This window comes from Mauremys mutica, chromosome 9, assembly GCF_020497125.1.
Source record: "Mauremys mutica isolate MM-2020 ecotype Southern chromosome 9, ASM2049712v1, whole genome shotgun sequence".
Classification (NCBI taxonomy): domain Eukaryota; kingdom Metazoa; phylum Chordata; order Testudines; family Geoemydidae; genus Mauremys; species Mauremys mutica.
The window spans coordinates 90083770-90106566 of record NC_059080.1 but is presented as its reverse complement, the minus strand read 5'-3'; the positions used below and the strand labels follow the sequence as shown (position 1 = coordinate 90106566).

The 22797-nt window shown below is 42.9% G+C and overlaps 1 protein-coding gene across 1 annotated transcript; it reads right to left on the bottom strand.

Annotated features, from left to right (window-relative positions):
• Positions 1-768: 768 nt before the first annotated feature.
• Positions 769-7659, bottom strand: TMEM212 (transmembrane protein 212). The gene is made up of 3 exons (XM_045029088.1): positions 7495-7659; positions 1742-1801; positions 769-1143 (listed from the first exon to the last, which is right to left on the bottom strand). Exons 1-3 carry the CDS (start codon positions 7657-7659, stop codon positions 769-771), a joined length of 600 nt encoding a protein of 199 aa, XP_044885023.1.
• Positions 7660-22797: the final 15138 nt, after the last annotated feature.

Here is a 22797-nt window from a genome sequence, read left to right as displayed (position 1 = left end):
CTGGGTCCAAGGGTTGTTGGGTTTTTTTGCACTTGGGTGGTGGCAGCGTTTACCAAGCCAAGGTCAGAGAAAAGCTGTAATCTTGGGAGTTTAATACAAGCCTGGAGTGACAAGTATTAATTTTTAGAATCCTTGCGGGCCCCCATTTTCTGCACTCGGAGTGACAGAGTGGGGATTGAGCCTTGACAGCTCCTAACTGTCAAGAAGTTTGGCCTTGACTCCTAGTGCTGCCTGTACGTTAGCCTTGAGTCTTCCCATGCTTTTTCAGAGACAGTGCCTGATAAATCTGCGCACAGAATAGGGATCACACACCTTTCATGATGATTATTTTTGACACCTTGCCTTGCTGTTCAGGTAACACATCTATGCCTGCATAGCTTTTAACCATACCCCACACGGTAGCCAGTCAGAATTTCACAGTCATAAAGGAGAAGCGAATTCAAGAGCTTCTGCTCCAAGGGTTTGACTCCCATTGAAGTCAAAGAAAAAGCTCCACTTGAATTCAAGAGGTGTTGGATCAGATCCTAATATCACAAGTCCTTGTTGCATATGCTAAAGGAATATCCTGTTTAGCTGAAATAGTATTAGGGCGCAAAGGATACACGGGGCCACATATTTATCTCATTTGAATGGGTGTAAATCTGGAATAGTTCTGTTTTCTTCAGTTGAGTTATTGAAGTGTAAATCTGGTGTGAATAAGTTCAGGATCTGGCCTACCCTTGAGCAGGTCTGGCATTCCACTAAGTAAAGGGAAGTCGGTAGTCACAGCTACTGTGTTACCGGCAGTAATCCACCTTCCCCATAATGATTAATACTCACATTTAGATGTCCAAATTGGAGCAGTCTTGCAGTGAGCTTGATCACAATAGCCAAAGAAGCACAAAACATGACAAAACTTGAGCAAAGGTCTAGTATTTGTAGAACCAGATGGTACCACTCGTAGTGCAGTGGGTCCTTGCAAAGAGACATAAATTCCTCATAGGGAAAAGGGAACAAAACTGCATAACCGAGATAGTTAGTCCCTGCAATCCCAGCAAATGAATAGTAGCAGTATGGACCAAGCAGGATGGAGACAATTGCAACAGCAAATTGAATTGGGGAGCCCATGATGCTCAATATGCCAAAGGTGAAGCTAGCTTCCCACTGAAATTGAGACAGAAACATACTATTACTTTTCTGACTAATGAGAGGAAAAAAATCTATTAAAAACCTTTAACTAAAGAGGGTGGGAGATTTCCTATTACTTCACTTCTTTTATATTCTAAACCCTAATGTGACCAGAATAAGAAACATATTGGAGGGAAAAATAAGCACAATAAATATCATATATGCCCCTTGCTATAAAAAATTATGTGGATTCTCTACAGGGAAGATGAATGCAGTGAAACCAAATTTTGCTAAAAACACTAGAATAAATTAGAGCAGATGTATTTTATTTCTGCACTTGTCATGTATCACAGAAAGAAGTAAATTGCAGTGGGCGGCCTTAACTTCCAAACTTGAACACTAACAAAAAATCCCCATTTTTAAAGACAGGAAGTAACTCTGGAACCGGTAGAATCACCAAGCTGGTAGAACATTTAAAGCTTGTTCGCTTTAAGCCCTGTATAGTATATTTGATCCACAGCTTTAGTAGCAAAATATGCTTTTTCCTCTTGAATATATCATCGGGATTAACTCTGCAGTTCCCTTGACTTCTCTGCTGTATTTGACACCATATTGAATAATGACATAAGCTTACAAGTGATCTTTGTGTTTGTCCTCTGTCCGCCAAAAGGATAAGTACACCAGCAATAACAGCCTGTGGATGGGGGAAACAGACAGTTACACTCGTAATACTTCATAATGCTGGTAGTGAATTAAATTCTGAAATGCTTTGCAATTGTTTAAATTGTTATCACAACTTGATGGGCCAATTTCTGCATTCATTAATATGCATTAGACCTGCATCACTCCCAGTAGGGTGGCACAGGTGTAACTGAGGGTAGCAATTAGACTGAGGTTGACTGTATGTGGTGGTGATGATTTGGGAACTCTGTCTGTACAACTGATGGATTCTGGTTGATATTATGAAGTTGTTACTGTGAAAATTACTGTATCATTGAATACCTCTATGTATATGTGGAATCCACCATGGGCTGACGGATTTTAGCACATACCCATAAGATTGTGGACAATAGAGAGTTGTTAACCTTAATGACTGTACTCTGACTGCACAAAAGGTATGCTAACAAGGTTGACTGAAGCTAGGAGAACCAGTATAATCCAATTCATCAATAGGAAGTTGATGAGGAAGACGTGTAGTTACTATGCTGAATTCCCAACAGCTATAAGATAAGGAGGCACGACTCCTTTTATGCTAAATATATCAGAAATGAATTTGTCTCACTGTGTTCAACTTTTTGCCATCCGATGAATCTTGGATCTGCCTGTATCTTTGCTGCTAATAATATATTGTTGGTGAATGGAACCACCAAAGGAAAATGTGTCTGAAACAAAAATCTGAAGGCCAGAAGATCAGAAAACAGCATAATTTCGGCTCTCATTGCTCACACAGAGGCAAACGTATCACCAAGTTTGAAAACCCAGAACCTTGAGCAATATGGTCTTGTGGTTTGTTTCCCATTTCTGGCATGATAAATGTTTTAAGACCTAGATTTTCATTTTCCATGGCACTTTGTATTTTAAATTTTTGATTTAGGGAATTTGAAAATACTTCTCCTGAGGCCGAGCCTGAAATTATAATCTTGGCATAACCATCACGTAAAGTTCTCATGGATAAAAGCAGAAACATCTGGAGTGGTTGTTGGCTAAATTAATCAGAAGAAAAGCCACAAGCAGGGGATCCTACAGGGTTCTAGCCAGAATAAATTAGGCTACAAAATAAGGGTACTATTAAGAGTAATTGTAATATTGAAGCTGCACTATAAGATGAGGGCCAAACCCTTTCACAATCCTCTTTGCCAGCTGAGAGGGGCTCAATTTACAATTAATGCACATGCGGCTGGTGGAACAAAGGAAAAATTGAAGATGGATAAAAGCAGGGGAGGGATCATACATCATGCTGGTTTAACTCCAGGCAGATAATTTAAACTAGTAGATGATCAGTTTCCAGTTCATTTTAAATACTCTGGCAAGAAATGTTACTTTCTGTCCCAAAGCTTAAAATGCCATAACATTGCAGTTTTGTAAGCACTGCCATTTGTTTTTGTCTTAATTCTTAATCTGATCCAATGTAGCCAATGGGATTCTTTCCATTGACTCAGGGTCTGTTTTTAAAGGCATTGCTCAGCACTGTGCAGCCAAACTCCCTAAACAGGCTGCCGCCTAGCAGAATTTTCAGAGCTAAAGTAGTTGGCACTTAGCCGCCTATCTCCCCATTCACTGCCTGGGGTCATGTACGTACCTAAATATGGAGGCTGCAGAATCCTGGGATCCGAGTACTGCCCTGTCTAACAGGACTTTCAACACAAGCAAGGCAACCTTTAAGTGATAGGAGACCAGTCAGCTTCTGTGCATCAGTGTCTGCCTGAAACTCTTATACCATGTTCACCTGTTGCAGCTCCTACATCTACAAGGCCATTTCCATTATCTAGTTCAGTGCTGGAGAAGGAAAAAGAGTCATATTCCTCTCCCTCTGGAATCCCCCCTCAGCACTGTCAGTGCCCGAGGCCACTGAACACGATGCACTCCGCCTCCTGACTCCAGACAGTCAATGGATAAAGAGAATGGTGAGCCAGATTTCCTACCGTGCTGTGTAATCTGTTTGTGCTCATTCTGCGTTCTTCCCATATACATGTGCACTCAGCACCAAATGCATGAGCCTGCTTTGACCCATAAGAACATAAAAACATAAGAAAGGCCGTACCGGGTCAGACCAAAGGTCCATCTAGCCCAGTATCTGTCTACCGACAGTGGCCAATGCCAGGTGCCCCTGAGGGAGTGAACCTAACAGGCAATGATCAAGTGATCTCTCTCCTGCCATCCATCTCCATCCTCTGACGAACAGAGGCTAGGGACACCATTCTTACCCATCCTGGCTAATAGCCATTTATGGACTTAGCCACCATGAATTTATCCAGTCCCCTTTTAAACATTGTTATAGTCTTAGCCTTCACAACCTCCTCAGATAAGGAGTTCCACAAGTTGAAGAAGAACTTCCTTTTATTTGTTTTAAACCTGCTGCCTATTGTCTGGACCCGTCATCCAGACAATTCTCCATGGGTTGTCCATCAGTGAAACATCCTTTTACCACCATCAGCTCAAATTCCCTTCCCCATCCCCTGCTCCCCACGCACCCAGTCTGGCCTGATCTTCCCCTACCAAATGCCCGTAACCCACCAAAATGGTACATTTCCATGGACTTTCCCCAGCCCCCATGTACCTCTTTTGTCAGACCCTCCCACAGCACCCAATCTCTTTCACGTTACCAGCCCTTTCCTATCATTCAGGCACCTCTGTGTGTCTATTCCATCCCCTTTACGCAATCATCTTTGTGCATCAAACTGCCTCCCAGCAGTCCCCGTCTCTCACCTTCACCCCCTGCAAGCAGCCTTTCCTAATCCATTTAACCCATGAGGGATAGCTTAGTGGTTTGAGCATTAGCCTGCTAAACCCAAGGTTGTGAGTTCAATCCTTGAGGGGCCACTTAGGGATCTGGGGCAAAAATTGGTCCTGCTAGTGAAGGCAGGGGGCTGGACTCAATGACCTTTTGAGGTCTGTTCCAGGAGATTGGTATATCTCCAATTATTACCTTTTTGCCTATTACAGTTCTGTTTCCACTCGGTCATGACTTGGCCATAAGTGCAAGGCTAACTTAGAGATGGGTGACCCCAGTCTCAGCACATCCTACCAAACTGGCCCCTCACCACGGTGGAGTGCCTGGGATGTCCTGTAACAGCTGCCACCAGGCTTGGAACCGCTGGCTGGAAAATCTAAAAATGCCTGGTGGTTTGCACAGAAACACCCACTAATGCGCCATTCCCCAGTCATTGTGGGGCTCAAGATGGGGCTCTTAAGCCTTGCAGGCTCTCTCTACAGCACAGCTGGGAGAATGGAAGTCCTGGATTGGGCTTCTCATGTCTGTGGCTCAGAGGCTGCCCCACCACATGGGCTTCTCTGGGCCAGGGGCCCTAGGGCATCCAACCCCCTGGGCCAGCTGATTGCCTGACCCCCGCAGCCTGGTGAGTGAAGTGCCCCAAGAGTCAGGCAGACTGGGGAGCCAGCTGGCCCAGGAGTTTGGAAGCCCTAGGGCTGCCCAGAAGCCGCAGACTTTGGACGTCCTGGCAGCAGCTTGCGAAGCTGACGATTCTTGTCAGTTTCACGGCGGCTCTTTTAGCAACTGCCTGGGCCCATGGGGTGTATTTCATTTCCTGTGCTGGTGTTTCCAACCCAAACCTTTGCTGGAATTGCTGGTTGACAGGAAATAATAAATAAATAGGTTTCAGTCACACTTGGAACAAAACCAAATTTCAGAAAGTTGAAAATTCCTGCAAGCCAGAAATTCCGAGTTTCAGCCAGCTCTACTTAGCACCCACGGTCTGTCTTTGTACTTTAGGAGGAATGGTGCCGGATCAGTGGGCAGGGCCAAACATAAGCAATGTGAAGAATTCTTTCTATTACCATGATATGGTATCTTGGCCATCGCAGTGCAAACAAATCTGCTCATTCATGTAACAACTTATTTGTTCACTAAATTAGCAATGGCATTACCAGCTTCAGGACCTGGAGCCAGAGTCTTCCATCCAGTTTTAAGCTGACCTCCCTCTTGAAGGCCATGAAAAGTTCTGCTTAAAAACTGATGAAACAGCATAGTTTTTCCTTAGTTCAAGGGGCTGTGGAATCAGAAATGAGGCAAAGCTGGAAGTTTAAATTTAGTGGCTTGGATACAATGGGATCTATAGCTGTACCACCCTTATTTTCATTTTGCTAAATCAAACCCACTCCATGTTTGTCCACATCTCTTTGTGGAATGTATCAAGTGAAGGAAGACTTTAGCAGTAGAGGAAGTGGACACAACATCATCCCTAAACAAACGGTGATCTTAGAAACACCCTAATCCTATCAACAGCAATGTTTTAAGTAAAGCGATACCCAAAACAGCAATTAAACACTGGTGGAAGGGATAGGATGAGGATCACAGAACATAATTCAATCAGTTCTGGCATATTATTTTAATGTAATTTATTATTTGGATCCTAACATCTGCAGGACATCAGTAACTCTCAAAAACGTCAGCAATTCAAGGTGCTAAAAGTAAAAGATTTTTAATTGAGCATCTATTGATGCTTCTTTTCTAATAAATGAAGGTAGAAACTGGTGGATGGTTTCACGAGCCAGGGAACTGAAGGGAAACTCCAAGCCTCCATCCTTTTAAAGCCCTTTCCTCAGGACTGGATTATTATCCAAACAATCACAAAACCAAAAGCCGATAAACTGAAAAACACTAGGCAATAATTCCCCAGAGGCTCCCCATGGTGGCAGCACCAGCTAGTAGGAAGGACACCCTTTAATTCTCCTTTTGACCCAGCTTCCAGGGCCGGCTCCAGACCCCAGTGCGCCAAGCGCGCGCTTGGGGCGGCGTCCCGCGGGAGGGCGGCAGGCGGCTCCAGTGGATCTCCCGCAGACGTGCCTGCGGAGGGTCCGCTGGTCCCGCGGCTCCGGTGGACCTCCCGCAGACATGCCTGTGGAGGGTCTGCTGGTCCCGCAGCTCCGGTGGAGCATCCGCAGGCACGTCTACAGGAGGTCCACCGAAGCCGCGGGACCGGCGACCGCCAGAGCGCCCCCCGCGGCGTGCCGCCCTGCTTGGGGTGGCGCAAATCCTAGAGCCGCCCCTGCCAGCTTCCTCTTCCTTTTACACTCCACCCAAGCAGCAATGGGGCCAGCCTGGAACTTGTAACCCTTTACAGGCTGCAGTCTTGAACTTTGTTACAAAATTCTGTCCTATAACATATACCCTCCTGCAATGAATTTGAGTCTTAAACTATTATAGAGTTTTCATGGGGCTGCATAATTTTTAACTCAAAAACTTGCTGCACTTGTATTCATCTTCATGCATAATTTGAAACCTAAAACATAAACAGGCTTCTGCTGAAACTAAAGGACATGAACCTAAGAGCAGCTGATCAGTGTGAGAGAGGAGCCAAATTTCTGCAATCACTTGCACGAGTATATCTCCAGTCATGTTACTTCACATTGACACTGGTGAAATCCAGATTTGACCCAGAGTTGTAGAGTTTCATTTTTGCTAGCAAAGAAAAATTGTGAGAGGCAAATATCCTGAAACAATCAATATGTTAATATTTACTGCAAAGTTAAATCTTATCAAGGAGCTGCAGGGAGCTCCTGTGTTTAATTTAATGTTGAATACTCCAAGTACTTCTTTTTAAAGAGTTTATATTAATAGGAAACAAATTCAGACATGGTTGACTTTTCTTAGAATTTCAGTAACTTCTCTAATATCTTTTCCCTGCTAACATTTTTGTTGTGGCCTACCAAAGTTCCATTCCAGATGGGACAGGCGATTCGAACGCTCCAGCCAGCAAACCAAGGCTTATAAGAAAAAACAGGAAAGAAAGCAAAAATTCCAGAGAAAATGCTTATAATCCCAAAGGTAATAAGTGTCCCTCCGGTACCCTCATACAGGCTCTTTGTTTTCATTGTGAGTCTCTCTCTCTCTCGCCCTCTGCTTGATTCACATCAAGGATTAGTAACTAAAGCCTAGTCAAAGACATTTCGTTATAAACAGAAGTTTCTTAGAGACTGTAGTCATGACGCATGCAGATTGTGTACCTACCATGACAAAACATTATTCTAGTTAACTTAAATTAATCCTACATAGCCACAAGTATAATCAAAAAGACTCCGAATGTGCCCAATAACATAAAATGGCTTTCTTTAAAAGAATAAATCCCTGTCCACTTTCAGCTGCAGAAAAACCCATCGAGTGATTCTGAATTACTTCTTCATCTGTCTTCCCATGAGGAGCAACCACTTCCTAGTCTGTGGAGAGCCAGAAATTTGCTGACGGCACTATAGTCATTGTTTCCAATGACTAGTCTATTAGAGCCAAGACTGAACCCAATATCCTTTGTGCCCTAGAGGTCAGCATATGCAGAATACAGATGCATATGTCTCTGCATGTGACCATGCTCACGCCTAGCAATAGTTATTTATAAAATAAAATTTGTGTCAGGAGATTGTCACTGGGAGTTTTGCTTGTTTCTGTTTTAAAATCAAGTGCACTATGCAATTCATGTTATTAACTTTCGATCATCCCTCCAAAAACGGATAATTTCAGCTCCAAGCATGGGACAGAAGAGGGGCCTGGGAAGATTCTGGGGCCTGTTCCTGCTGCCACTGAACTCAGGGGCAAAATGGACATTGACTGCGGTCGGAGCAGGACTAGTGATTACCACAAAAACAACACTGTTTACTGAACAGGTTCCCCCGTTGCTCCTGTACCTGCAACTGCAAATATTTTGATTGAAAGAGCTTAAGTCATTATATTGGATGCACATTATCACACGTAACTTCTGAGTCACAACTGCACAATACTGAGAACAGCAGAACTTATTTCAAACATGCTGCCCCTGGAGAGTTGCCATGGTTATCTGATGCTTCAGTTAGGATGGCATCTGAGATGGCAATGCTATTACATAGAGTTGGAAGGGAACTATTTTCCAGCCCTCCTGAGTGAGTGGACACATCTCTACACATCTGTGTAATGTTAGTTTATTTGTGACCAGAACTGACAGCAAGTTCAGGGTCACTACTGTGTCCAATGGGCCCAGCAGAGGTCACAAGGGCTGCAAAATATCCAGATGTGGCTCCCTGATTCTCAGGCTGGCATTATGTTGGCCCTGGCTGCTCTAATATCCACCAGCTGGTAACAAACAGAGATCCAGCTCTCTTCCTGCCACTTATGTCCCCTAGGACTAGGAAGAGGAGGGGGTGCTATGCTAGTTTTATGCCAGCTGAGGACTTCCTCAGGTTGGGAGAATTCTGAGCTAGCAAGATGTGACAAGATTCTAGTTGTCATGGCTGAAGTTGTGCAAACAGGCTAGAGAATCTAGCCCTGGAAAGTCAAGGTGGCATGGGACGCAATCTTTAATGCAATGGGTTGTAGACATTTAACCCCTGAAACCAGATGACCTTAGAAGTAAACAATGAGGTGGCAAAATTTGCAGATGATACAACTACTCAAGATAGTTAAGATCCAGGCAGACTGCAAAGAGCTACAAAAGGATCTCTCAAAACTGGGTGACTGAGCAACAAAATGGCAGATGAAATTCAATGTTGATAAATGCAAAGTAATGCACATTGGAAAACATAATCCAAACTACACATATAAAATGATGGGGTCTAAATTAGCTGTTACCACTCAAGAAAGAGATCTTGGAGTTATTGTGAATAGTTCTCTGAAAACATCCACTCAGTGTGCAGGGGCAGTCAAAAAAATGAACAGAATGTTGGGAATCATTAAGAAAGGCCTAGATAATAAGACAGAAAATATCATATTGCCACTTTACAAATCCATGGTACGCTCACATCTTGAATACTGCGTGCAGATGTGGTCATCCCATCTCAAAAAAGATATATTGGAATTGGAAAAGGTTCAGAAAAGGGCAACAACAATTATTAGGAGTATGGAGCATCTACCATATGAGGAGAGATTAATAAGATTGGGACTTTTCAGCTTGGAAAATAGATGACTAAGGGGAGATATGATAGAAGTCTATAAAATCATGACTGGTGTAAAGAAAGTAAATAAGGAAGTGTTATTTACTCCTTCTCATAACACAAGAACTAGGATTCACCAAATGAAATTAATAGGCAGCAGATTTAAAACAAATAAAAGGAAGTATTTTTTCACACAACGCATAGTCAACCTGTGGAACTCCTTGCCAGAGAATGTTGTGAAGGCCAAGACTATAACAGGGTTCAAAAAAGAACGAGATAAATTGGTGGAGGATAGGTCCATCAATGGCTATTAGGCAGGATGGGCAGGAATGGTGTCCCTAGCCTCTGTTTGCCAGAAGCTGGGAATGGGCGACAGGGGATGGATCATTTGATTACCTGTTCTGTTCATTCCCTCTGGGGCACCTGGCATTGGCCACTGCCAGAAGACAGGATACTGGGCTAGATGGACCTATGGTCTGATCCAGTATGGCCATTCTTATGTTCAGGATTAATAGGAGCTGCAATAACTCAGTCAAGCGAGACATGAAGGTAGAACGTCAACTTTAACTTTGAATGTGTGTCTTTGATGGATTTCACAATGTTAATTTCACTGAATAAGTCTGGGGTTCTTTTGGCACTTAATTGATCTATGGGTTGTCACCATAAGATTTTAAAAGTATATTTATTCTTACAACATTGACTTTCTTTAAGAAATATTATCCAAACTCCAATTTAATTTAATTAAAATTAGCGGTCTTGTAATTTTGTTAAATATGCACAGTCTGTCTTCTCGTAGATTACCTTTAATCTCTGTTCTATTAGCAAGTCAATAAAGTGACACATGGAAAATTATACTCTATTAGGAATGTAAGTTGCAAGATGACTTCATGGTCTTGAATGACAACATAAGCATGCCAGATGCTCATGGTGCGTGACCCCTTTAAAGATTTAGAAAGATCATACACTACTTTAAAATGTAATTTCCTGCATGTAGAGTGAAGAAAGAGAGCCTAACAGCTTAATGTTACTTAGTGCTTCCCATCTAGTGTGAATGTCTTAATAACAAATCACAGCTCTGATCTCCTTTTTGGCTGCATGTTTCCAATATGCTCTGTAATGCCTTTCTCATGACCGGAATGGTTAACATTCCATATTTTCTTGCTGTTATGTGGTAATCAGGGTTGTATTTCATACCCTGATGAAGAGGGACCTTTGCACAGTAGCATACAAAAAATTTAGTCCTTGGTCTGAGTCATGCTTTGACTTTTACTGAGTCTTTTATCTGGAGGTTAAAGCAACCTGGCATGTCAGTAAAAGAGCAGATAACAGCACAGTGTGAAAACCAAGCAGTATAACGCCTGCAATGTCCTTTCTGCAGCTTCTATTCTGCAGTTATGCGGGAGTCAGCACCTTTAGGAGCTCTGCTATCAGCGGCAGGGAGCTGGGGGCAACATGGAGTCCTCTGCCTCCACTTATCACTTTCATGCAGGTCCCTGGGGGTGGTGAATTTCAATAGCTAGGCCCCCTGCGCACACTGTGGCTTCTCCTTATAGACCTGAACCTCCCAGATTTTCCTGGCCCTTTTGGGAGATTCCGTGGGGAATAAACAATGATCCAGGCCTTTGTCTTTAATGAAAGTGTGCCCACAATAAAATACATATAACAGCATTTTGTACACTCAGTTCTACTCCCTACTCAGATGCCTACATATTTATGCATGTAACATGGTACAAATTTGTTCCCTCTCATAGTGTGTGAGGGAATGGAGCTAGATTAGGAAGGGAACCATTCATGGATTTGTTTTGAGAAACCCAGAGGATGTTATTGTACTGGAGTCGTACTAGTAATTATGGAGCAGAATCTATGCAATAGTGGCCATAACCTAATGGAGCAGTGGTTTCTCTTTTTAATTTAGTACTTCTTCTGGGTACCAAAATGACAGCACTGGTGATATGAAGGCTTGTCTACATGAGAAAGTTGAACCAGTTTAACTTAAATTCATTTAAAAAACAATTTAGTTCAATGGGTGCAAAATCCTGCACAGACACACATTAAGACACAAAATCCTACACAGACACATTTGTGTGGCTTATGACAGTTTAACTTGTGACTTAAGCTAAATCACTATAAAGTACTTTTACTTTTAAAACTGAGATCTGTGTCTTTGTAGGGTTTGAATAAACTTATTTAAAACCACTCTTTTAGCAAAAACAGGTGCACGTTTGTGTACAGAGCAGGCCTAAGTCATCTGTTTATTCACAGAATAGTACAGGAGAAACAGTAACATAGCAAGCTTCTCCCATATGCCCCATCAACATGTCTCTGCCCTGCTTTCAAGAGGCTACTTCTATGGTGGCCTTCCTATCCTTCACTTTTCTAGCTGAGATTGTCACCAAGGGCATAACTTGTGTTAATTTCTATGGTGTTTTCCGTAGTGTGGTTAGCTGTCCATTTGCAATCAGCCTCTTAATTGTAATGCAAGTTGTAATAAGGTTTGGTCACTATAGAGCTTGGTTGGGTTTGAACATTTAGGTCTGTACACCTGGCAATGTAAATGGAGCAGCAATAGCTGTCAGAATGAGCTAGATAGACTGGGAATATGTGCAGGTAAGTGCAATTCTGTAAAGATTCATAGGCTAACGAAGGCACTGAGCTTGAAAAGATGGTACACTACGAAACTCTAGTAGGAGGAGGTTCTAAGGCCCCGACACAGCAATTTTACACTGGTCTGACTGATTTTCAGTGGTGTAACTGAGAGAAGAACCAGGCCCCAGTGTGTATGGCTAATCAGACTTTTCATATGGTGTTTTGATAACATTCAGCTATATCCATGATCAACACTAGGTGCTGCTAGGCTGCTACTCATATGAAATATACATTAGCAAAGGTTTTAAACAGTATTTTCAGCAGCTTCCATACTCCTGTCTCATGTTGTTATCTACATTTTGACTGTTAGTAATCATGCTACTTTAATGCACATTAGCTTAATAAATATTTAGTTTTAGTTTTTTAAAGTGTTGATTTGCATCCCTGTGCATTGCCACTACCTTGAATACATATGCAGGAAACAAGCTTAAGCAGCATACACCCCAATGAGTAATAAAATTAGGCTACTCTAAATGTTTCAAATTGTCTTCATTCAAATATTTACTTAAACTCTGCTTCTAGATGTTTTGCAACCCAAGGGGAATGACATTATTAATGGGATGATTCTTGGAACGGACCGACTGTGCTATCAGGCCATAGAAGTTTGTTTATAGGGGAAAAAATACGAAGAAAAAAATTGGTTCGCTCTGTTGAGTTTTGGGCTTTCTACTCCTACGTGTTTGAGTGGGAGAAAGGACAAATCTCTAGGACATTGACTTTCCCATGGCAACAGAAAACGGAAATGACTTTAACCCCATCTAGTGACAGATGACTCATTGTTCAGCCTACTGCTGTTTTCTAAACATTAGAACAGTACAGTGGGACGAAAAGTCAGGCTTTGCAATATCATATTCTTAGCACTTGGGCTTGTGGGAGAGGATAACTTGCTGGCTTCTGTTTTCAAAGGTCCACAAAATTTCACTATGGAGACTCTTGACTATTCTTTTACGTTACAGAGAAACCAAACACATGTGAGTGCTTTCTTTTTCTTAGCCACTAGAGGGCGAGTACTAGGACATTCCACATAGGCTCTCACCTCACTATGAGATGACTGAGATGATGCTGACGACTGGATTTCAAACACATGGTTCAGGCCCTCTTCGCCCCCATCCTTTCCAGGCTTTCTTTCTCTCACCAGTGATAAAGTTCTACTTGCTACTTTTCATTTTGGAATCTTCAAAAAAGCTCAGAACTAACCTCTTTTCAGTTTCCCTCCCACTCGCTATACACATAAGGCTCGAGTCTCTTCTGCCTTACCTCAGGCTTCAGTGACAGATGGCGTATTTCTACTGAACACAGATTTCAGACTCCACTGACTGAAGTCTTCCCTCTCACAGGCTCCTTCCTAAGTGGCCGCCACACCAAACTGCTAGGTGACATGGTGGAGACTTATTGGTTCAACATCTCTATGGTCCAGATTCCCTATTATGTCCAGTATCTGCTCGACACAGCAGAGGGTGGGAAGGTTTGAAAGGAGCTAGCTGAAATTCCCTGGTTTTGGGGCTGGAGAGCGCTCCAAACTAAGTACGCAGGCTGGTAACTACTTCAAGGGACCATTGGCCAGCCAAGGACACAGCATGTCCTACACTTGACATGCTCCCTATGCTGGGGGCTGCAGAGAAATAGCATAAGAGTCATGTAGAGATATCCAGCAGCTTTCTGGCCCTTTTCCACTGCCAGAGTGATGCAAAGGGCCCAAACTGAAGAAGAGATTCTAATTCTGAACATCGTTGTTATTGAAACAATTGATAGTACCCAGCAGCATTTAGCAAATAGTAAAATAGCATCGCTACTTCAGCACTACGTCTCTTGAACAGAGAGGTTAGCATTGGAGATATGCTGAAACAGCAGGTTAGTCAATATGATCTAGTTCAGTCAAACTGAGGGATTTGTGAAGAACATCCCAATTTAGAGAATTGTGTGGACCTGACAAAGCTAGGTGATCGGACGACGTGTCAAGAGATGAAATTCAGTATAGGCAAGGGTCAAGCAATGCATGTTGGAAGGGACAACTTGAACTACTTGTGCAAGGTTTGAAAAAACAACAAGCCTAGGGCATTATTCTTCACTCAGGTTTAAGCTGGTATAACTCTTCTGAGTTCAGTGCAATTCATACAAGCAGTAAAACCATTGCAAGTCAGGTTCCTAAATTTATTTGTGGACAGCACAATTAACAAAAAATAACTCAACGGCCAGGGTTGGTCAGGAAAGCAAACAAAATGTTTGGTTGTAATATGAAAGATAGAGAGGCTAATACTAGAAATATTTGTCAACATAAACTGATGGCATACCCTGACTTTTAATATTGTGTTCAGTCTTGGCCAGTGCTTTTACTAAACTTAAGCTATCTATTTGTCAGTTCTGCATTAGTTCCCTATCTAGTATCCCCTATACCGGGAACTGGATATAGCAATATCAATGGCTAAGGTTTTAACAGAAGCAACAACATAAACTCACATTTAGCGCTACCTACAATTGTTCCTTTGCCTTGTCTCACATTCTCATAGTTGCTGTTTCTTCTCATTATCCTCAAGGCACATTCCAAAGACGTGTAGCCTCCTTGCAGACTGAGCGCCACCTCTCTGGCTAGGTCTTTATGATCTTCTGGCTGGATGTTCAGTCTATGTCTGTCATTGTCAATCCTATTGTACCATTGAGGCTATCTGTGATTACGTGATCACCCATCGTATAGTGCAATCCTTGGCCTACATGCTTCATAATTCATTGATCTTCCATCATAATGATATGTCTGTACCAAGAAAGCTGCCAGCGCTAAACCAGTGCTGATGAAGGTGGTTACTGGGTTCATTGCTGATCTTGTCTTGCCACTTAATATGGAGCAGCTGATGAAGGCGACAAGATTAAAAAATGGCAATATGACGCTCATCAGCCTTCCTCAGCATTCATCAGTACAACTGATCTCGCAGACTTTATCTGCTGCTGCCTTTCCCTGTTCTTTCCTGAACAAAGCGGGTGTCACCTTCCCCTGCTGACAGAGCTGGATAATGGGTGTGGAAATCATGCCTGGTCTAAACAGGCTGCCTGAGTCAACCACTTGGATACTGTCTCTTTCTTATACACACATGCTGCAAGTCAAGAATAAATTCAGGAGTCTGCTGGTTGAAGCTAGAGAGGACCTAAGGTTACAATCAACATTGCTTAACAGAGCCAGCTACCAATATTATCATGTAGACTTATTATGTTAACTTGATATGTCCACAGAAGTCAAAGGGCCTTCAGATTAAGCTCTCTAATCTTTTATGAGCATATTGGTCAGCATCCTAGTTTAGAAGCAAAGAAATTATTTTATAAAATATTATTCTTTTTAGAGCACATTAAATGACCAGAATGTCTTTATAATACTAATACCTAGCTCTTGTGTAGAACTTTTCATCAGTAGATCTCAAAGCACTTTACAAAGGAGTATCATTATAGAAATTGGGAGTAAGAACAGTTAATTGTGCATTGGCACTGGACTCCCCATACACCTCTTTAAGTGAAAGGAGATGTATTATCTGGAGGGATTTCTTCATGTTGCGTGATAGTGACAATAGCTAGTTAACAACATAGAAGCAGAGAAATAAGAGCTAAGTGATTTTTGTGTGTGCTGTGAGGTTATGAGGCTACCTACTGGTACAGGCTTTTACTACTAACATGCTGGGATAATAAATGATCAACTATAATCAATCATCCTTTATTGCTGAGCCTAGAGACCTGCAAGGAAAGGTTGAGAGCTTCCTAACAAGGCCCTAGCCTGTTGTCCTTTGATCCCTAATTCCTTTAGGATCCCTCGGCAAGGGGACTTGATTAACTCAAGGAGAACAGGGGTTTAAGGGACCAGAGGAGCTAGTGGACAGAAGCAGGAAATGGGGGAGTTTTGTGAGGGAGGTTAGAGAGGCACAGTGTAACAGCTACATACTCCTAACAAACAATCACTAAGTATATGTCAATGGACACCCCACCACCCTCAAAAAACAAACAAAACCAACCAAACCACAATAACAACAAAACTTCTGCAAGAATAAAAATAATGCAGGCAGAAGTCCAGCAGCAGAGTGGGGGTTACCCAGTTTATTGCACTGAATGCAGCACATATGATTACCTCCCTTGTGGGCAGGTGGTGTATGCATGCATTCAGTGCAAGCAACTCCTGGCCCTTTGAGACTGAGTCTGGGCTCTTGAGGCCAGAGTGGCTGAACTGGAGGAGCTAAGGCAGACAGAGTGGTACATAGAAAAGACTTTCCAGGACACAATAGAGTAGTCCTAACCCCAGTCTGACAGCCTCTGTGCTGTGGAGGAGGGAGAAGATCAAGAGGAAGCAGAGGGAACCAGTCCCATAGTTGGGTCCCTCCCTCCAGATGATGTCCTGGTACCCTCTCACACTGAGGATACCAGTCATGACCCATGGGTCTTGAATGTGGATGGACAGCATTCGCGGGAACAGCCACACTCCAACTCTCCACCTGGCAGCCTGCTGGCAACTGTTTATCTAGGACCCATGAAGCCCCAGTTTGAGGCTCCACCCCTGTAGTCCTTAAACCAGCAGCAGGAGCGGGAAGCACAAGACCCACAGTCCAGAATAGGGAGGAGCCCAGTTGTTTGGACTACTTCCTGTTCCTGCTGCTGTTACTGCTCCCCCGGCTTGATTTTGTGGTATTATGGGGAAGCAAAATGAATTCTTTGCATTTGTTTTCAAGAAGAGGATGTGAGGGAGATTCCCACACTTGAACCATTCTTTTCAGGTGACATATCCGAGGAACTGTCCCAAACTGAGGGGTCGATACAGGAGGCTTTGGAACAAATTAATATATTAAACAGTAATAAGTCACCATGACCAGATGGTATTCAGCCCGACGTTCTGAAGCAACTCAACTATGAAATTGCAGAACTACTAACTGTGGTGTGTAAACTATCTTTAAATCAGCTTCTGTACCAGATGACTGGCAGATAGCTAATATGATGCCATTTTTTATTAAAAAAAAAAAAAAGGCTCCAGAATTAATCCTGTCAATTACTGGCTGATAAGCCTAATTTCAGTACCAGGCAAATTGGTCGAAACTGTAGTAGATAGACAAAATTATCAGACAGATAGATGAACACAGCTTTTGTAAAGGGAAATAATGCCTCACCAATCTATTAGAATTCTTTGAGGGAATGAACAAGCAGGTGGACCAGGTTGATCCAGTGGATATGCTGTACTTGGCCTTTTAGAAAGCTTTGACAGGGTCTCTTAAGCAAAGTAAGGAGTCATTGGATAAGAGGGAAGTTTCTCTCATGGATCAGTAACTGGTTAAAAGATAGGAAACAAAGGCTAGGAATAAATGGTCAATTTTCAGAATGGAAAGAGGTAAGTGGTGGGGTCCCCCAAGGATCTCTACTGGGACCAGCGCTATTCATCATATTCATAAATGATCTGGAAAAAGGGTTAACAGTGAGGTGACACAGTTTGCAGATGATACAAAAGTATTCAAGATAGTTAAGTCCAAAGCTGACTCAAAGAGTTACAAAGGGATCTCACAAAACTGGGTGACTAGGAAACACACCGGCAGGTGCAATTCGATGCTCATAAATGCAAAATATTGCACATTGGAAAATGTAACCCTAACTATACATACAAAGTGATGGGGTCTAAATTAGCTGTTACCACTCAAGAAAGAGATCTTGGCATCATCAGGGATAGTCCTCTGAAGACATCTGCTCAATGTGCAGCGGCAATCAAAAAAACTAACAGAATGTGAGGAACCATCAAGAAAGGGATAGATAATAAGACAGAAAATATCATCATGCCACTATATAAATCCATAGTACCCCTACAACCTGAATACTGCATAGTTCTGGTCACTCCATCTCAATATATATATATATATTAGAATTGGAAAAGGTACAGAGAAGGGGAACAAAAATGATTAGAGATATAGAACAGCTTCCGTATGAGGAGGGATTAAAAAACTGGGACTTTTCAGCTTGAAAAAGAGATGACGAAGAGAGGGATATGATAGTGGGCTATAAAATGATGAATAGTGTGGAGAAAGTGAATAAGAAAGTGTTAGTTACCCCATCACATAACACAAGAACCAGGGGTCATCCAATGAAATTAAGAGGCAGCAGGTTGAGAACTAACATAAGGAAGTACTTCTTCAAACAATGCATGGTCAACCTGTGAAACTCATTGACAGGGGATGTTGTGAAGGCCAAAAATATAAGTGAGTTAAAAAAAGAATTAGATAAGTTCCTGGAGGATAAGCCAAGATGGTCAGGGATGCAACCCCATGCTCTGGCTGTCCCTAAACCTCTGACTGCTAGAAGCTGGGACTGTACTACAGGGGATGGATCACTAGATAATTGCCGTGTTCTGTTCATTACCTCTGAAGCATCTGTCACTGGCCACAGTTGGAAGACAGGATATTGGACTAGTTGAACCATTCGTCTGACCCTGTGTGGCCATTTTTATGTTCTAGCTACTGTTTAGTTCATAAATGGCTTTGCCCATATTATTTCCAATTATTTAGTGTTCACCCCAATACTAAAGTTAGATAGTGTACATCTACTAACTGTGTACCCCAAATTAGTGAAATAGAAGGGTCCAGTCTTGCAAATTGCACTGTGTTTGTGGACTCTAATGCTCAAGCCAATCTACCCACACAAAGTACCTTGTGTGACCAGGGGCGGCTTTAGGTATTTTGCCACCCCAAGGACAGCAGGCAGGCTGCCTTTGGTCCCGCGGATTCGGCGGCAGCCTGCGGGAGGTCCTCCGAAGCCGCGGGACCAGCGAACCCTCCGCAGGCAAGCGGCCGAAGGCAACCTGCCTGCTGCCCTTGCGGGGATCAGCAGAGCGCCCCCAGTGGCTTGCCGCCCCAGGCACGCGCTTGGCGTGCTGGTGCCTGGAGCCGCCCCTGGTGTGACAACCATGCCTTGGTCAACACCAATGATTGAATCAAGGGACTTTCAGAGTTGAAAGCATGAGTCTCTATAGCTTAAGCTAAAGAGACAGCCTCTATATCAGGGGTCTGTTACAGGCTCTTCTCATCTTTGGGCTGGGCACGCACACACACACACACACCTACCTCTCAGTGTTTTAAGCATTGGTCTGCTAAACCCAGGGTTGTGAGTTCAATCCTTGAGGGGGCCATTTAGGGATAGGGGACAAATATCTGTGGGATGATTTAATAGGGGATTGGTTCCCCCTTTAAGCAGGGGGTTAGACTAGATCAGAGATCGGCACACAAGCCAGTTTTTGATGGCATGCAGGGCAGACTGAGCCGCTCAGCCCACCGCCGCTCTCGGGTTCCTGCTGCTGGCCCCTTGCCAGCCAGGGTCCCACCGCCAGTCCCACTCAGCACCTGGCCTGGGGGAAGGAACCCCAGGCTGGCAGCTGGAAGGAGCCGGCAGCTGAAACCCCAGAGCGGCGGCAGGCTGAGCTACTCAGCCCGCTGCCACTCTGGGGTTCCCACTGCTGGCCCCTTGCCAGCCAGGGTCCTGCCACAGCCCCACTCACCTTGCTTCCAGTTGGAGTTCCAGTGCAGGCCTCCTGCCAGCCAGGGTCCAGGCCTCCAGCCCTGCTCAGCCCTACCAGCTGCCAGCTCCACTCACCACAGCTGCCATCTGGGGTTCCAGCTGGTTAACAACTGATCACTCAGAAGCCTGTGTGCAGTTTAAAGTATCCAAATACGTGCCACTAGACATTGGAAAACTCAGCAAGGAAAAGCAAGGGCAAGGATCACACTGAACTAATAAGATCTGCATTTTAATTTAATTGTAAATAAAGCTTCTGAAACATTTTGAAAACCTTGTTCACTTTACATATAACAGTAGTTTGGTTATATATTATAGACTTCTAGTGAGACCTTCTAAAAAACATTAAAATGTATTACAGGCACACGAAGCCTTAAATTAGAGTGTATACATGAAGACTCAGCACATCACTGCTGAAAGGTTGTCGACCCCTGGACTAGATGATCTCCTGGGGTCCCTTCCACCCCTGATATTCTATGATTAAGGACTGTGTTCAAGTGGGGCAAGAGGCAATTACTGTCCTACGGACAGATGATTAGCAGCTTTAGTTTAGAGCTTTCAGGGAACAAGGATCCACTTACACACGGTCATAACAGCATTTCCTCAGAAGAACAACACAAAACATTTCCACAAAAACAATAGTATTGAAAGCTTTGAGTAACCACTGTCTCCAGTCTTTCCTCCAATTTATCAAGCTAAATCTGTATGTTGCTTCAGTTGCTTCATATTCTCTTCTTTCTTAGAAGCACTTCCCCATAATTTCTCAAGATAATGAAGCATGTGATATCTGTTGAAACTTCTTACAAAAACCACATGCTATCAGTTTATTCTCAGGCAGCAATTTGTGATAATCAGTTCTTGTTTCAGGGGTAGCCTTTGTTTCTCTTTCACAAGTCATTGTGTAATTTGTAGTGATTGGGTATGGTGAAAAGCCAGCCTTCTCACTATGAGAATTCAGTATTCAGAGGGACTGTTTTTCCCACTTTAAGTTAGTTTAATACTCTAACCAAACCACAAGTCCCAATAAACAATAGTCCAAATGAAAACAATCTGCCCCTCCCCCCGTTTCACTCTTCATGGAACACAGTATCCTCTGTTGGGGGTATAATAACAATATCTCCATCTTCTAAGAGCTCCAGCCTTGTGTCCTAGATAACAAAGTGAGCAATAGGTCCATCTCCAAACTGTCTCTGCCTTTCTTTCCCCAAGGACACTTTCTTCGGCTTTGCCATAATCTCTCAGCTTCCCCCTCAGGACTTAGCTAGGTCTTGTTCCTGACCAAAAACCACTCCCTCTTCTCACAATACTTTAGTAACTGGGTTATTTCACAGACCCTCCTCCCCAAGGTTCTTTCCCTTTGACAGGAAAGACCCAGAGCTCCTTTCCTAGTGTCCTCACCAGAAAGACCTTCTATAGATGTCCTTTCTTCCCTGGCTTCTTCAAGTCCTTCTATCACAGCCTGTTCCTTTCCAGGCTCTCTTTGCAAAGATGCCTACCAACAGCTCACTCCAGGTCTCATTCTTAATAGAGAGACTCCCCTAGAAACTCTGGGCTCCATCCCAGTTTCTGCTACACTAATGAAAGGGAGATGGTTGTATACAGCCTCCTCTCCTAGCATACCTCCCTGTGAAGCCTACCCGTCTCATATGTTCTGAGAACTACAACTCCCAGAATGCCTGTCTTCTGGGCTGAAACCAGAAACAGAGCAGAGCTGGTCCTGGAGCCTCCCTTAAAGGGTCAGCGCACTCTATTACAATAATGAGTAGTACTAGGGGAGATTATTTAATCTGTCAGAGTACTACAGCATAGGATTAGGCTGGTTTATTTATATCCTGTATCAAAGGCTAAAGGGAAGGTCTGTAGAAAAAAGAGCAGGCTCTAAAACTCTGCTTTCTGAGAGTGTGTGAATTGCACATTAGAGATTGTCAGAGTTATTTCATTTGCTGTTTTAGAGCCACATACAAAGGCAAACTGAACAGGACTTCCTTAGCTCCAGGTTACTGTTTGGCGTCAGTAAGAACAAAGATAAAGATTACAGCATTTAAAGTTAATTGAACTGGATATTTTAGGAGCTGCCTGTTTCTCTAATCATGAAAATATAAACAATTCTATTTTCAGGAAGTCATGGATTTTGACATCATCTTCTTTAGAAGTAGACCTGCTAAACCTGTTTAACTGGAAAGAACTGTCTTCAGTTGCTGAGCTTTTAGTACTGGCTGCTGTATTGCTAGAAACTGAAACATCTCAGAAAATGAGGGAAAAGAAAAGGAAATGAACATCCTTGCAAGCTCTGTCTTCATGTTTAACATTGTGCTGCTTAAATATCCTCCTTGGTCACTTGATGTGAACAATCATAATAGACAGTAATCCTTTGCGAAGGATGCTGCCGTCATTAAGGACCTCAGTATCACTGTGGGAAAACTCGTTTTCACTATTGACAAAATATTCACAAGTGGTCACTGATTTTGGCAATCCCAGTTTTTGAGTTGAGACATCTTGGACCTGATTTTCTGACTGGCCGAGCACTCAGAACTCCAGCTGAAGTCAGGAGAAGCCCTCTGAAAATCAGATTAGTGGAATAACTCATTCACATTTTAAAAGATCTGAATCTGGCTGTTGCAATGCTAGAAAGTATGGTACCGGTCACAAGTGACCCAAAGGAATTCCATAATTAACAGTGTCATATCTTCAATGCTATAAAACTGCAATGGGAATTCAATTTAAACGTGAGTAATCAGTGTGGTATTTCAAGAAAATAAAACACCGTTCTATTCCCCATTTGAAGTTATTCAGAACAACACTACCACTGTATTAAGCTATAAAGCCTACATTAGGCCTTTTTCAGATAAAAAGAGTAAATATTAATTTAAACAATGAACTGACAACCTCCCTTGATCTTTTATTTTTTCACAAGTCTCTTGTTGCATTTTTTGATGGATTTGACTCTGCTCTTTCCTT